This window comes from Daucus carota, chromosome 8 (assembly GCF_001625215.2).
Source record: "Daucus carota subsp. sativus chromosome 8, DH1 v3.0, whole genome shotgun sequence".
In the NCBI taxonomy this organism is placed as follows: domain Eukaryota; kingdom Viridiplantae; phylum Streptophyta; class Magnoliopsida; order Apiales; family Apiaceae; genus Daucus; species Daucus carota.
Window position 1 is genome coordinate 22363792 of NC_030388.2, and position 14000 is coordinate 22377791.

At 32.0% G+C, this 14000-nt stretch overlaps 1 protein-coding gene and 1 long non-coding RNA gene across 2 annotated transcripts; both read right to left on the reverse strand.

The window, feature by feature from the left end:
- Nucleotides 1–321: 321 nt before the first annotated feature.
- LOC135148209 (uncharacterized) lies at nt 322–2486 on the reverse strand. The gene is made up of 3 exons (XR_010286123.1): nt 2101–2486; nt 1360–1415; nt 322–648 (listed from the first exon to the last, which is right to left on the reverse strand). It is a non-coding gene; the product is annotated as an uncharacterized LOC135148209 (long non-coding RNA).
- A 4752-nt stretch (nt 2487–7238) lies between these two features.
- Nucleotides 7239–9619, reverse strand: LOC108198719 (WAT1-related protein At2g39510). Its single transcript, XM_017366496.2, has 7 exons — nt 9377–9619; nt 9088–9150; nt 8876–8992; nt 8516–8762; nt 8200–8361; nt 7764–7915; nt 7239–7659 (listed from the first exon to the last, which is right to left on the reverse strand). Exons 1-7 carry the CDS (start codon nt 9568–9570, stop codon nt 7467–7469), a joined length of 1128 nt encoding a protein of 375 aa, XP_017221985.1. The 5' UTR covers nt 9571–9619; the 3' UTR covers nt 7239–7466.
- Between the last annotated feature and the right edge of the window lie 4381 nt (nt 9620–14000).

Here is a 14000-nt window from a genome sequence, read left to right on the forward strand (position 1 = left end):
ATGGCTTCCAGGGTCCATTGGGGGAGCTTCTGGGCTAAAACCGACCTCCCAAATTGCATACATCTGGTCGGAAATGAGTTGGTCAGAAATGAGTTGGCCGTTTTTCTGGGTTTTAGGATATGAATTTGGTCGGAAATGTATACATCTGGTTGGTTTTCCGGGTTCTTTTTTACCATTCTTGGTCGGAAATGATCAAATTTGGTCGGTTTTCTGGAGATAAAATTTCAAAAAATTGCAGTATTTACATTATAAACTATACCATATCCCTGCTATTTTACCAAACCAACAATGCACATACAATATCCAATTTCAAAACCAAAATCAAGAATCATATCCATTAAAATTCAGTACAACATAATTTAAAAGCCAACAAGCATTCATATATTTACAAAAGGACAGTTATAAAATTATGTACGACATAAATGTTACAGCTAAACAATCAGCCAAAAGCTAGCAAAAGCCAACAATCATATACGTTACAGCTGAACAATCAAAAGACAAAAGCAATGTTTTAACAAAATCAGCATCCCTACCAATAATGCATCTAGCTAGGTAGCTTCATTTCAATCTTCCTCATCGCAATCACCATCATCATCCCTTGAGAAATAGCCATTTTCTTTTTGCCTTTGTCTTTTTTGGCGCCATAGCCTATACATGAACAATGATATATATAGTTAGTCAACTTATGTTAGTCAATGAAACAACCACGGCAGATTCATAACAACTTATTGCTACCATGCCACATGTATATGTTAAATTATAAATGCATTAGAAAATTAAACAAAAAGTGAAATGACCCACCTATGGGGGGCCACTGTGTGACCCACTATGCACCCTACTGCCACGTGTCAATGTGGGGCCAATTATTTTGACAACATTTAAACAAGCTATTGCAACATTTTTTTTAAAAAAATTTACATATCCACTCTAAATAAACAATACTTCTCATAATCATATTTTCATCATTTCAATAACAATCCAAACATACAAACCAACTTAAAATTCAATTACAACTAACATCAAATCCAGAACTAAACCAATACTACTTAATAAATCAATATCAAATTAACAATTCCCAACAAGTTAATCCAAATTAATAACTGAAAATACCATGAGTTTAATATTTATCTGGATGCAATTCTAGTTTAATAAGAATGCTTATATGACTAGTATAAAAACAATACTGCAACCATGATGATGGAGGGATATGATAAAAGAAAGATAGATACAGATTGTAGATCACGATTCCCAATACAAATCTTATATAAATATAGATTCAAAAGATGATAAGTCACAGTCGACAAAACAAATCTTATACAAATATTGGTGAAATTCAAAGAATTTGTACATGTTGCTCACCCTGATGGCCTGGCTGTTTCTTTGAAAATAACCTTGTTCTTTACTTCCTCAACTGCCTGTATAAGATTTTGGAGAAGAGCATAAAAACAGAGTGCAACTTGACAAACAAATTGACATAAAAAGCTAAGAAGACATATAAATAATAACACTGCATAAATCAAGAACTCCGAATCATAAATACACACAAAATCCAAAATAAAATGACAGAGCTAGAGTTTCTTGCCAATCACAAAGCAAAGAAGAAGACAATGAGTTCCTGACCGTTTTAGATATCCAATTGTCTATCATTAGGCTACTCCTTGATTATCTATATAATAAGCACACTACATACCTGATATGGCATGATCAACGAGAACTAATTATTTCTGGTAAAATATAAACAGCAAGCCAAGTTGCACAAAAACTGTTTCGTAACTTAAAAATTTGTAACAGATATCAGATGCAAAACTACAAACCAAATAAACAGAAACATTTAATTAGTAGTATAATTTTGATTTACTAACTTAACTAGTCTTTTCTATAATAACTAAATGAATCGGAATGATAATTTAAAGAACACATTTGTGATAGTTTTGACTTAAGAAGTGAGCATATATCAAAGCTATATTGAAGATAATAAAAAGGAGAAAATTAGGATTGACAGTAGAATAGATCTTGATACACAGACATTAAGATATCAAAATTATAACAACAAAGAGAGAGATAAAGATGGAAAAGGACAAAGAGTTAGGGATAATATACATAGGTATCTCATCTTCGATGCTTTCTCACATCTCTCTCTGTTCTTCTCAGATCCAACGACCCAAAGTTCCAATGTTCCGAAAATCAAATCAAAGCACAAATCTATTAAACTTCAAGATTCAATACGCTGAAAGTAAAGAGAGAGTTCAATTAGTTAAGCTTAATCATCAAAACAGAATCAATTAAAGTCAAAATCAAAACCCCCAATTCCAAGATGCCCCAATTTGAAGCCGGTCAATCCGGAGGCTAAAGCAGATCTATTGAGAATCTTATCATCTACCTTCGTTCAAGAAGTAAAGTATGTGATATTACTTAGAAGAATCGAATTGAAGACGTGAAGATTGAAAGAGAGAGAAGTGCGAGACCGAAAGAATCATCAGAGAGAGTTTGTGACTAGAGAGTATACACATTTGGTTTTTGAAAGATATACAATAGAAGTAAATGAGAGGGGCGGTATTCTTTTACCCCAATAGCCCGCCCAAACAATTCGTGAAAACGTGTGCTAGCCATACATGTTCAATCTAACAAATAAAATTATGATATATAATTAAAAATAATAAATTTGATATCTGCAAAATTTTTAAGATTTATAAAATATTATTTACTACTTTTGTATATCATAAATATTTTTAAGCGATATAATAATGTATTTTTAAGTAATTATATTCATATCCGTACAGTTGGATCATTTAAATTAATTATTTACTTTTTTAAAAAAAAATAACCCTACGTTCATATTTAAGTATAACCTAATACTTTCACTATAATATCTCAACAAATAAAATCCTATTGACTTGATTTTTGGTATATAACTACGATGAGTACTTAATTTACGATATGTACGGTTAGATCGCCTACAAAATAAATTTATTTTTTTGTAAAGAAATAACCATACGTCTATATTTAAGAATAACATAATATTTTCGTTATAATATCTCAACAAATAAAATCCTATTGACTTGATTTTTGGTATATAACTACGATGAGTACTTAATTTACGATCCGTACGGTTGGATCGCCTAAAAGACAAATTTATTTTTTTATAAAAAAATAACCCTACGTCTATATTTAAGAATAACATAATATTTTCGTTATAATGTCTCAACAAAAAAAATCCTATTAACTTGATTTTTGGTATATAACTCCGATGAGTACTTAATTTACGATCCGTACGGTTGGATCGCCTAAAAAACAAATTGATATTTCGGAAGTGTACAACCTAGGATAACTTCAGATGAAATCCAAACCGTGAACTCCAACATTCACTGCAATGCATGATTCGTAACAGAAAAGCGTCTTTATAATTTTTTTATATTTTTCTTCTTTCGCTATTATGATTAGTACCCTAAATTAGACCATATCACAAAGATTCTACATTTTTCTGTTGTTTGAATAATTAATTTGAAATTAGTTAGTTAGTATATATAATTTGTTATGAAAATAAAAATATTTTAAAAATCAAATATTAAGTGATGAATAATTTTTTATTAAATTATTAACTGATTAAAAGCTAGTTTCAAAATTCTTTAATTTTTTTAATAGTTTTCTTAGCCGAATAAAATTTTATTATTTTTCTCACAAGTCATAACCGACTGCCAAGGTTTTACATGGGTCAGAAATGACGGTTTTATTGGTCGGTTTTCTGCACTTGAGTGACTGGTCGGAAATGATTTAAATTTGGTCGGTTTTCTGTGTTAAAATTATGAGTTTGGTCGGAAATGTGTTGCATGTGGTCGGTTTTCTGTGTTAAAATTATGAGTTTGGTCGGAAATATAGTGAATGTGGTCGGTTTTCTGGATGTGCAATGTTTTTAGTTTTTTTTAATAGTCAAAAAATAAAATCATATTGACTTGATTTTTGGTATATAACTACGATGAGTACTTAATTTACAATCCGTACGGTTGGATCGCCTAAAAAATAAATTTACTTTTTTGTAAAAAAATAACCCTACATCCATATTTAAGAATAACATAACATTTTCGCTATAATATCTCAACAGATTAAATCCTATTGTCTTGATTTTTGGTATATAACTACGATGAGTACTGAATTTACGATCCGTACGGTTGGATCGCCTAAAAAATAAATTTATTTTTTTGTAAAAAAAATAACCCTACATCCATATTTAAGAATAACATAACATTTTCGCTATAATATCTCAACAGATTAAATCCTATTGCCGTGATTTTTGGTATATAACTACGATGAGTACTTAATTTACGATCCGTACGGTTGGATCGCCTAAAAAATAAATTTATTTTTTTGTAAAAAAATAACCCTACGTCTATATTTAAGTATAACATAATATTTTCGTTATAATATCTCAGCGGATAAAATCCTATTGATTTGATTTTTGGCATACAACTACTATGACTACTTAATTTACGATCCGTACGGTTGGATCGCCTAAAAAACAAATTGATATTTTGAAAGTATACACCCTAGGATAACTTCTGATAAAATCCAAACCCTGAACTCCGACATTCACTGCAATGCATGATTCGTAACAGAATAGAGTCTTTATAATTTTTTTTATATTTTTTCTTTTGCTATCATGATTAGTACCTTAAATTAGATTTTACATTTTTCTGCTGTTTGAATAATTAATTTGAAATTAGTTAGTCAGTATTTATATTTTGTTATGGAAATAAAAAAATTTAAAAATCAAATATTAAGTTATGAATAATTTTTTATTAATTTATTAACTGACTAAAAGCTAGTTTCAATTTTTTTAATTTTTAATTTTTAAGTTTACTTAGCTGAACAATTTTTTTTGTTTTTCTCACAAGTCAAAACCGACCGCCATAGTCGTATATCGGTCAGAAATGACAGAACGAAATGGTCGGTTTTCTGCACTTGAGAATCTGGTCGGAAATGAGTTAAATTTGGTCGGTTTTCTGTGTTAAAATTATAAGTTTGGTCGGAAATGTGTTGCATGTGGTCGGTTTTCTTTGTTAAAATTATGAGTTTGGTCGGAAATATATTGAATCTGGTCGGTTTTCTATATGTAAAATGTTTTTACTTTTTTTTAAATAGTTTACTTAGTCGAATAAAATTTATTGTTTTTCTAAGAAGTTAAAACCGATCGCCCGAGTTTTAATTCGGTCGGAAACGAAGCAGGCCATTTCCGACCGCCAAAATCGGTCGGAAATAAGCTGGGCTCCACCTCGTCCCCACTCAGCCAATCACAAGGCGACAACAAGTTAAAAGCTGACCAATTATTTTAAACCAGTCAAGGTGGTCGGAAATGACCACAGGCGGTCGGAAATGTGTCGGTCAGTTTTACTGACGTGGCGTCCATGTCAGCTGAAGAACGTTGGTGAGCGGGACCCACGCCCATTATAACCGACCGATTTGGTGCGGTCGGTAATGGCGGTCGTAAATGACGCCATTTTTTACGACCGATCGCGATTGGTCGGTAAGTCGGTCGGAAATGACAGTTTTTTTCCGACCACTTTGGTCGGTCGGAAATTTTGGTCGGAAATGCCTGCTTTTCTAGTAGTGAACAATGATCCCTATTTGTGTTCCCTATCATTATTATAGTATTAAATTCAAATTCTTTTAACAAAAAGATAATAAAAGTGAAAGTTGAATATTTAATCATTAAAAAACAAATGAAGAATGAGTTAGGGATTAGTTATTTATGAGGAATGAAAAGTGGATCTCAAAGTTTAAGGAATTAGTAGGGACTCTGTTGGAGTGAATTTTTGCTCATATTCCTTAAAAATTTAACTTAAGACATCATATAGCTAATCTGCTGGAGATGCTCTTAAGAACCCAATTGGAATACAAGCTTAAATTAGCTGATTATAATAATTAAACACCTTTATAGTTGGAAGTTCCACCAAGCCTGAAATTGATCGTGTCTTGTTTAGCAATATGATTAGTGGCTGATAATTAAAGAGATTCTAGATGCAAGTCCATTCGTTTCAGATTATGCAATCCGAATCATAAGTCACAGCCATAATATGTTGGCAAGTTTAGAGCTCATAGCTTACTGGGTAACTGGTATTCATTTTTTAATAAATTTCAAATGAGTGATAATAAAATCCAATCAATTAAAATATATAAGATAGAATTGACAATATACTCCATCTTTTGTTATTGTGAGTGCGGGGGTATGTGTAAAATATGCAGGTACGCAGATTATGAGCCACAAATTTTTTTTTATTGTTCAGCAAATAAGCTGTCGCACATATATCATCTGATTAAAGTGACATAACCTTATTCATGACCTTATTCATTCATAAGTGGTTTGCGTTTATAGTTTGTTTCATTCTGTCATTCATTTACTGGCTCGCGTTTATAGTAATTAAGTTCTAAGCTCTAATTCAATTTTGTGAGAGATCACTATACTAACTGTAGATTCACCAATCATGTGTTTGTCTCAGAGTTGGTGTATACATGCAAACCCACATCTCCGATCATCAAAAGTATTACTTAAAATTAGTTTATAGTACTTGATAGTTTATGCTGCATTTGTTAAATACAAGTATAAATGATTGGTACTTAAATTTTGCCGCGTCAATGAGGGACAGATTCAAAATTTGTGGTGATCACAGGTCGGCCCAAAAATACTAGCAAATTCGTATATTTTAGTTATTTGTTTGTGCTTATAAAGGTCGGCCCAAATACTCTTTAACTAATCGGATGTGTGGGATGTCCAACATATATATCCAACATCAAGTGATCTCTCTTTTGCCTTTTTTGGGAAAGAGGGAATTTTTTCTAAGGCTTGGGGGAAATTTTATTTACAAATATCTCCTAAAATTTTTCAAGGAAATCTATATGGGACTCTTACAATGCATGAATTATCATCTCAAATTCATGCACCTACTCAGTCATGAATTCTGAGTCTACTAGTTTGAAGTCAAGTAACTTAGTCACGGAATCCTTTGCTAGACCTTATGAGTTTGTATTATGGGTTTGATCAAATCTTTCCCGTAACAACTTAATGTTGTAGGCATCCGACGAATAAACATCAGATAGAGTGTTCGTTGAAATTGCTAGAATAGCTGCTCTTGTTACTTCAATTTTCTCTGGCCATGTAGCATAAGTTGTCATGGTCTCAATTCTTTATGTCGAAATGCACCATTTTGTCCAAAAATTTTATGTCGACAGTATAAGCAAAAACAGACTTGAATGAAACCTGAGACCTTTTATACTCGATAAGGAGGAGTTTCATCCACCTCAGAGTTGAGAATCAATTAGAGCATCATCTCAACATTCTCCAATAATACAGCATAATAATCTCATAGCAAACAGCACTATTACATTTCTATATAGCTAAAAACAGAGACCAGCAGAAAAAACTCTGGTAATTATGTCAACTTTGTTGGTATCTTTCTATCCATTTAAATTTTTATTTAAACCGAACTAGCATCACTAGGTAATTTTGCTCCGCGGACACTGAGGCCATCCTTGGTTGCCATTTCCAAATCACTTGTGGCTGCTGCCTCTTCATCTTTGTTGTCGACGATCTTACTTGAAGTTTGATCCTTGCTCTTCCCCCATATCACTAGGTACAAGCCGGTAACAATGACTATAGCTCCGATGACACTGCAAATTAATATTAATGAACAATTTTTTGCTACAGATATAGATTTTAGGAAAAAGATGTAATCCAGTTGCTCAACTTGAATGAAATGTATCTGATATTGTACCTTCCTAAATCCAGTTGCTCGGATAAGATGAAAGAACTGAGAATCGCGACTAATACCATGCCTAGAGGATTGAAGGCAGTCACGAAAACAGGACCTCTCTCTTGCATTATTACTCCTGATACATAATAAGCTACTCCTGAACATATTACTCCCTGAAATTGTAATTGTAAATTCGCAAATTATACATTGTTCATGAATTCATCCATCTATGTAAGAGGGCGTTTGGAAATGTGCATTTCATTTTTAATGATAGATTGCAAATGACAGGATTCGAGTTGTCATTTCAAATTCTCAAGTTCATACTGATATTTGAATGTCCTGGATTTCAAATGAAATGCAAATCCATATTCCCCAAACAGGTTATTTGTTCAAATTCAGAATTTCAAATGAAATCTAGATTCTCAAACCGACCATAAATGTATTTGATGATTCTTACACTGTAGAGGGCGGTAATGAATTTAGTGTCCCAGTGCACGGACCAAATTGCTAAATTTCCCCTTTCAACAGCGAAAGTTAGAATCGTGCCTTGCAAGGAACCCATGCCACATATCAAAGCCGTTAGAGAGAGCTCTGCTGGATATTCTTTTAGTGTAATAGCCTGCATTATCAAAACAGGCAATTAGTTCTGTTTTTTATTTACCTGAATTAGTAAAGATTCAGTTCATATAAGTAGCTATGCATGCATGTATTTATTTAGCAAAACATTTTTGTGAATCTCATTTCTAGCATAGCAAGGTAGAAAATTGAGTTACTTGTAAAATGGTAAAACAGGCCCAGCATATGCAACCAGCCGCGATCATGACAGCGCCCTTTACAGAGTCATGTGGATGCAGAGTAGTAGTAGTTGAAGAAGATTGATGAAAGCTGGCTTGCTTTGTCCATGGCAATTCAATCGGAGGTCCTTTTATTAGCGTCATCACCATTGCTCCACCAACTGTCACTATTGTCCCGAGAATCTTCCCTTGGCTATGTCTGCTCGTTAATTTCACTTTTTCAAGCCTACAAATCAATATCATAACGTCGTTATCATAAATATGTACGTTAATCTAACATAACCAGTTATAATTAACTACTAAAGCTATACACTTAATCTGCAGTAATGCATTAGATACCCGGAGATCCAAGCCATGATGAATATGAGAGCAGGAACAATATTGCTGAGTGCTATAGCAAAAGTTGCTGTTGTGTACTTCATCCCCGCGTAGTACAAGTTCTGGTCGATTACTGGTCTGCAATTATATCATTGATTTAGCCCTGTCCTCGTGTTTCTTTAAGATCAGTCGTTAGATACTTGTAATTCAAATCAAAGAGATTAAGTACTTACTCCAACAAGCCCATCATGAAAATCTTGAAGAAGATGGAGAGGGTCATGCTTGGCCTTACTTTTCTGCAGAGCAATATACATGAATAGCAACCTATCAGTTTCAATACATTTGCAAAGAAAACATGGTCAAATTCAACGACAATTTCAGACTGAACATAATTTCAGACTGATAATAATCACTCATCACCGCGTCCTGCATGTTATGACCTTATTAAGCATTATAGTAACACGGTGCAAATTGCAACTCCAGATGCAGAATCTGAATAACTATGAAGAAAATTTGATTAACCTTTCGTGAAAGATAGCAAAAGGAGCAAAAACAATAGCAGCAATGCCATTTCGGAAAACAGAGAAAGTGAAGTGGTTCATCCCCTGGTTTAAAGCAGTCTTTGCCAGTATACCCTGACCTGCAAACCCGAACTGTATCATTATCACTCCCACATATGGCTTTGCTCGATTCAAGCGCTCCTGCAACATCATCATTCTATTCTATCTAGTACTACTTTTATTTAGTCTGGTAATAATAAGCAGAGCCTACTCTTGCTTGAATATATAGGCTGCAGTACATGTACAAGTATCAATACGCGTCTAAAAGGCTAGATTAGACAGTGAAAGACAGATTATACGTTCATACAGTAGTTAGCTCACATTATACAAAGTATCTCACTACTGCTGAGTACACTACAGATATGCTCCGAATAAGATGGAGGAATATTCATTTCTTAAAAGGTCGATAACGATTCTGCATGATTAGATCATAGCATTACTGTTGTCTTAAACATGCCAAACCATTTTTTGTTCTTTTTAAATAATACAAGATACTCCTCTCTTACAAAACACAAACAGGGAGAAGCGTGATAACTTAAAATTTGCGCTTCTTTTTGTGCAGAATGTTTTAATCTTACAAGTTCACAACATCATAGAACTACACTAGCAATGGATAATGTTTCAACTAGTACTGACAAGGCTACCTTTTATCAGTTAAATCGCTTTCTTATACATGCATATAGTGCTCTTTCCCAATCTCAAGGGCTCTTCAGGAAAATTATTCCTAGCTTCTACACGTAAAATAATCAATCAAATCAGATTTTGAATTAACAGAGTTGTTTAGATCAATTTCACTATATCTAATTATTTCCCACTCAAGAATTAGGCTTTGCACGACGAGATGTCCGAATATATGCAGAGTAGCTAGCCAATGAAAAGCCATTTCTGGCAATTGGTGCGCACCAGCGTTGCTGAGACATAGCTAGCAATGCACTTCACAAATATAATCATGCATGTATGTAGTCTTTAACTGCAAATTATGGCATATTTTGTCCAATTGGCCGGAATAGGACCTTTCGTACTTCACAATCACCACCTCCTCTATGTTATCTTGCCATAACTTGGAAGCATTCCTATTTCAGATGGGCAAGTCATGTGCATCAGCACCGGGCACGGCAATTTGACACATGACACGCTACCACGAAACGAAATGAAACGAAAAAAAATGGATATGGATTTTTATTTTTTATACATGAAACACGAAACACGAAATTACACGAAAGATTTTGTGTCGGATATGGGTTTTCATTTTGGGTACATGAAAGTACACGCACATTAATAAATCTGTGGAGAATTGTATGCAAGCATAGATATATCATTCATATTTAGTAAAATTATAAAGGAAAATATATATTAAAGCTATTTTTTGATTAAAATTATATTAATATTTTTAAATATAATGTACAATTTCGTATATAAAACGTTTCAGATCAAATACAGGTTTTAAATTAAGTACACGAAATTAAAAACAGACATATACGGGTTTAACCTTCAAGTACACGAAATACGAAAATACACGGAACGAAACGATTGTCGTCTCTAGTCAGCACCTACCTATGATCAGAATCATAAAATATATCTGAAATACAGGGGTTCGAATATCGGTTCTGATCATATCTGTTAACAACTCATTTCCTCAGAAACATTGATAATGCATGTCAATCATGAAATAAAACTGGAAACAGACCTAGTAACATAAAAAGTCAAATGTGTGTGATACTGTAAGGTTGATTCTGAGTTTCTATTCTGTTTGATCATATTCATATAACATATGCCTTGGAATCAACTTCTTCGGGTATCTTCATACAGAAAGATGCCTGCACAATGGCTACAGATGTAACACAACTAAAAATACAAGTTACAAGTTGCAGCTTTTTGCGATTATGCGTTTTAGCAGTGGAAGATTACTGTTAAGTTGCCTTTTGATTTACAGAAATGATCACTACTAGCTAGTAGCCCCTTTGATTACATATATGTGATATGTCTGTCAAGATACGAAAGGAAAAAGACAGCATATCAAGTTAACCTTAATTTAGCTACGTTAAGCAAAGGTTGTTTGCAGTATTAAACATGAAAAGCAAATGGAACAACATTAGTCTGTGCAACAAAAGTAAACCACCCCTTAACAACAAAAGTTATACATCTTATCGAAGTAAACATTCATCGTCGAGGATAAATTTTAGAAAGAACATGTTTTCATTGGAGACTTGGGGACCACTTATGTACTGCAACTAAAATACTCCATAAAAACATTGCAAAATGTATTATTTTTCGAATCATGTTCTACAAAGATCATTATTTTATTGACAATCTTGCAAATTTTTTTACAAAACCATGTTTAGTGTGCAGAACATTTGTTGATCTTGCAGAACATACATGTTCGGCTTGTTTAGCATAAATAATTTTCAACATTTTCAATGAAATAGTGATATTTATCGAGTGTACTTCGCAAAACAATACATTTTGTAGTGTTTTAATTGCAGATAATAAGTGGTCTTCGATGAAAACGTGGTCTTCATAGAACTTTTCTCTCATTGTCAATCCAAAACATCTTTTGGGTTGATTTTTCGTGTCTAAATACGAGAATTTTGAAAATTACTTGGAGTCAAACTCGAGACTCTCGCGAGCATACTTTGATTTCATATTAATTGTAAGTGACCAAATATCAAATTCCATTTACCGCAAATCTGGACTCCAATTCTCTTGTAATCTCTATATTTCAATAAAATGACTTGAAATGATCAAAAATGTATCGTGACGTTCACAATATGACTAATGATGCTACGTAAATGACACAATATGTCTACATTGATTTAGCTAATTTCCACTACACAAGAGTACAAGACAGATGTGTTGTATGATTCTCCACGTAAAACAGAAAAGAGCTTCTGCGGATATATATTCTCTAGAAGTTGATGATACTGTATATAATAAGGAGCGGCCAGGGAAAGCTGATAAAATAATTTTTTATTTATATTTTATATGATTTTATTTTCATATTTTATTATATTCTACACTAGTTTGAATTTTTATTTTATGAATTTTTATAATTTATTATAGGAAATAAGAATTTAAGGTTGAGAATGATTTAAAGAAATACAGTTGTTTGAGAACTGAAAGAGGAGAAGACAGAATTTCTAGGTTGTTTGAGTCATATCTTAAATTGCATATTAAATTATCTTATATTCCAAGCAAAATCTATAAAAAAAACTTTAATTCAAAGACGGTCTAATAATCAAATCCAATCAAAGTAGCCCATTACTTTGAAGTTTTATTTATATATTATCTTGAAAAATATTAAAATATATTATTATTATTATTATAAAATGAAGATCAGATTTAGTGGTCAGGTGTTATAATTATTAGCTTCATAGGGATAGAATTACGACTTATGGTAATTACATACGGTTTAGTCATGGTTACTTCATCTCTTTCACCGGATATTTTGTTCTGAATTTTGATCTTTTCTATCCGTTAAATATTAATTTTGAGCTATTCTTTGTCATCGCTTATTTTATTTGTTAATGTTTTATATGACTCTCTTCAATATTTTTTTTTGCTTTAATTGTTAGTACATGGGAGTAGTTCTATTGTAGAAAGAAAGAGGTCATATTTGCATTATAATAGTATTGTAATTATATTAGTGGTTTAAAGAATAATGTGTAATTCATATTTATATATGTTAATCTTTGATGTGGGTAATTAGCCAATATCTATCCTAAACGTATGCAAATAGGAGCACAAGATCAATATTCTTACGAGAAGCACACATAAAATTAGAGACATACATAAGATTAGTGAAATTAAAATTGAATACAAAGCGTTAATACTCGAGAAAGATTAACATATTCAAATTACAATAATCGTTCAATTGATATATATGAATAACTAGTTGTGATGTAAGTATAGTAAACCTGAATTGCCTAAACTCTTAATTGATTGATTTATATTATATCCAGTTTACATTGTTTAGTCAGTAAAAATAAATTCTTGTGAAATAATTTTTAATAATCAAATTAAAATTTCTTAAACTTGTCTTCTTGTAAATTCGATATGTATCTATAAGTATATGTTTAGAATAAGCACCGTGTAGTTGTAGTTGGTTATAATTTTACGAATCAATAGCTTAAAATGACAACTTATAATTTATTGTGACAGTTTAAATTATATATTTGGGTAGTTTTATATTGCAAGTGATTTATGATCTAATAAAAATATAATAAAAAGGATAAATAATTTTAGCAGGTTAGTTAGTTATTTGAGTGATAAAATTAATTTTTATAAAAACAATAAGTTATTCAGAAAATCATACATTCTACCAATTTCTCCAACGTTTCCAGCTTATTTTTAATTTTAAATCAATTTTCAAATAAGATAAATAAATATATTTTTTTAGCTTAAAATCTGTAATGCTTTAAAACCACCCCAAGCTACACTGGACAGGTTCTAGAAAGCAACTTTGATTCAAATATTCAATCCTTGGATATATTCCGAATATGTTGCGCTGCACATATAACACTAATTGATGCGCACTATAGAATACTACATGTCTCAGGTGAATTATTTCATTAACATCAGGTCATGTC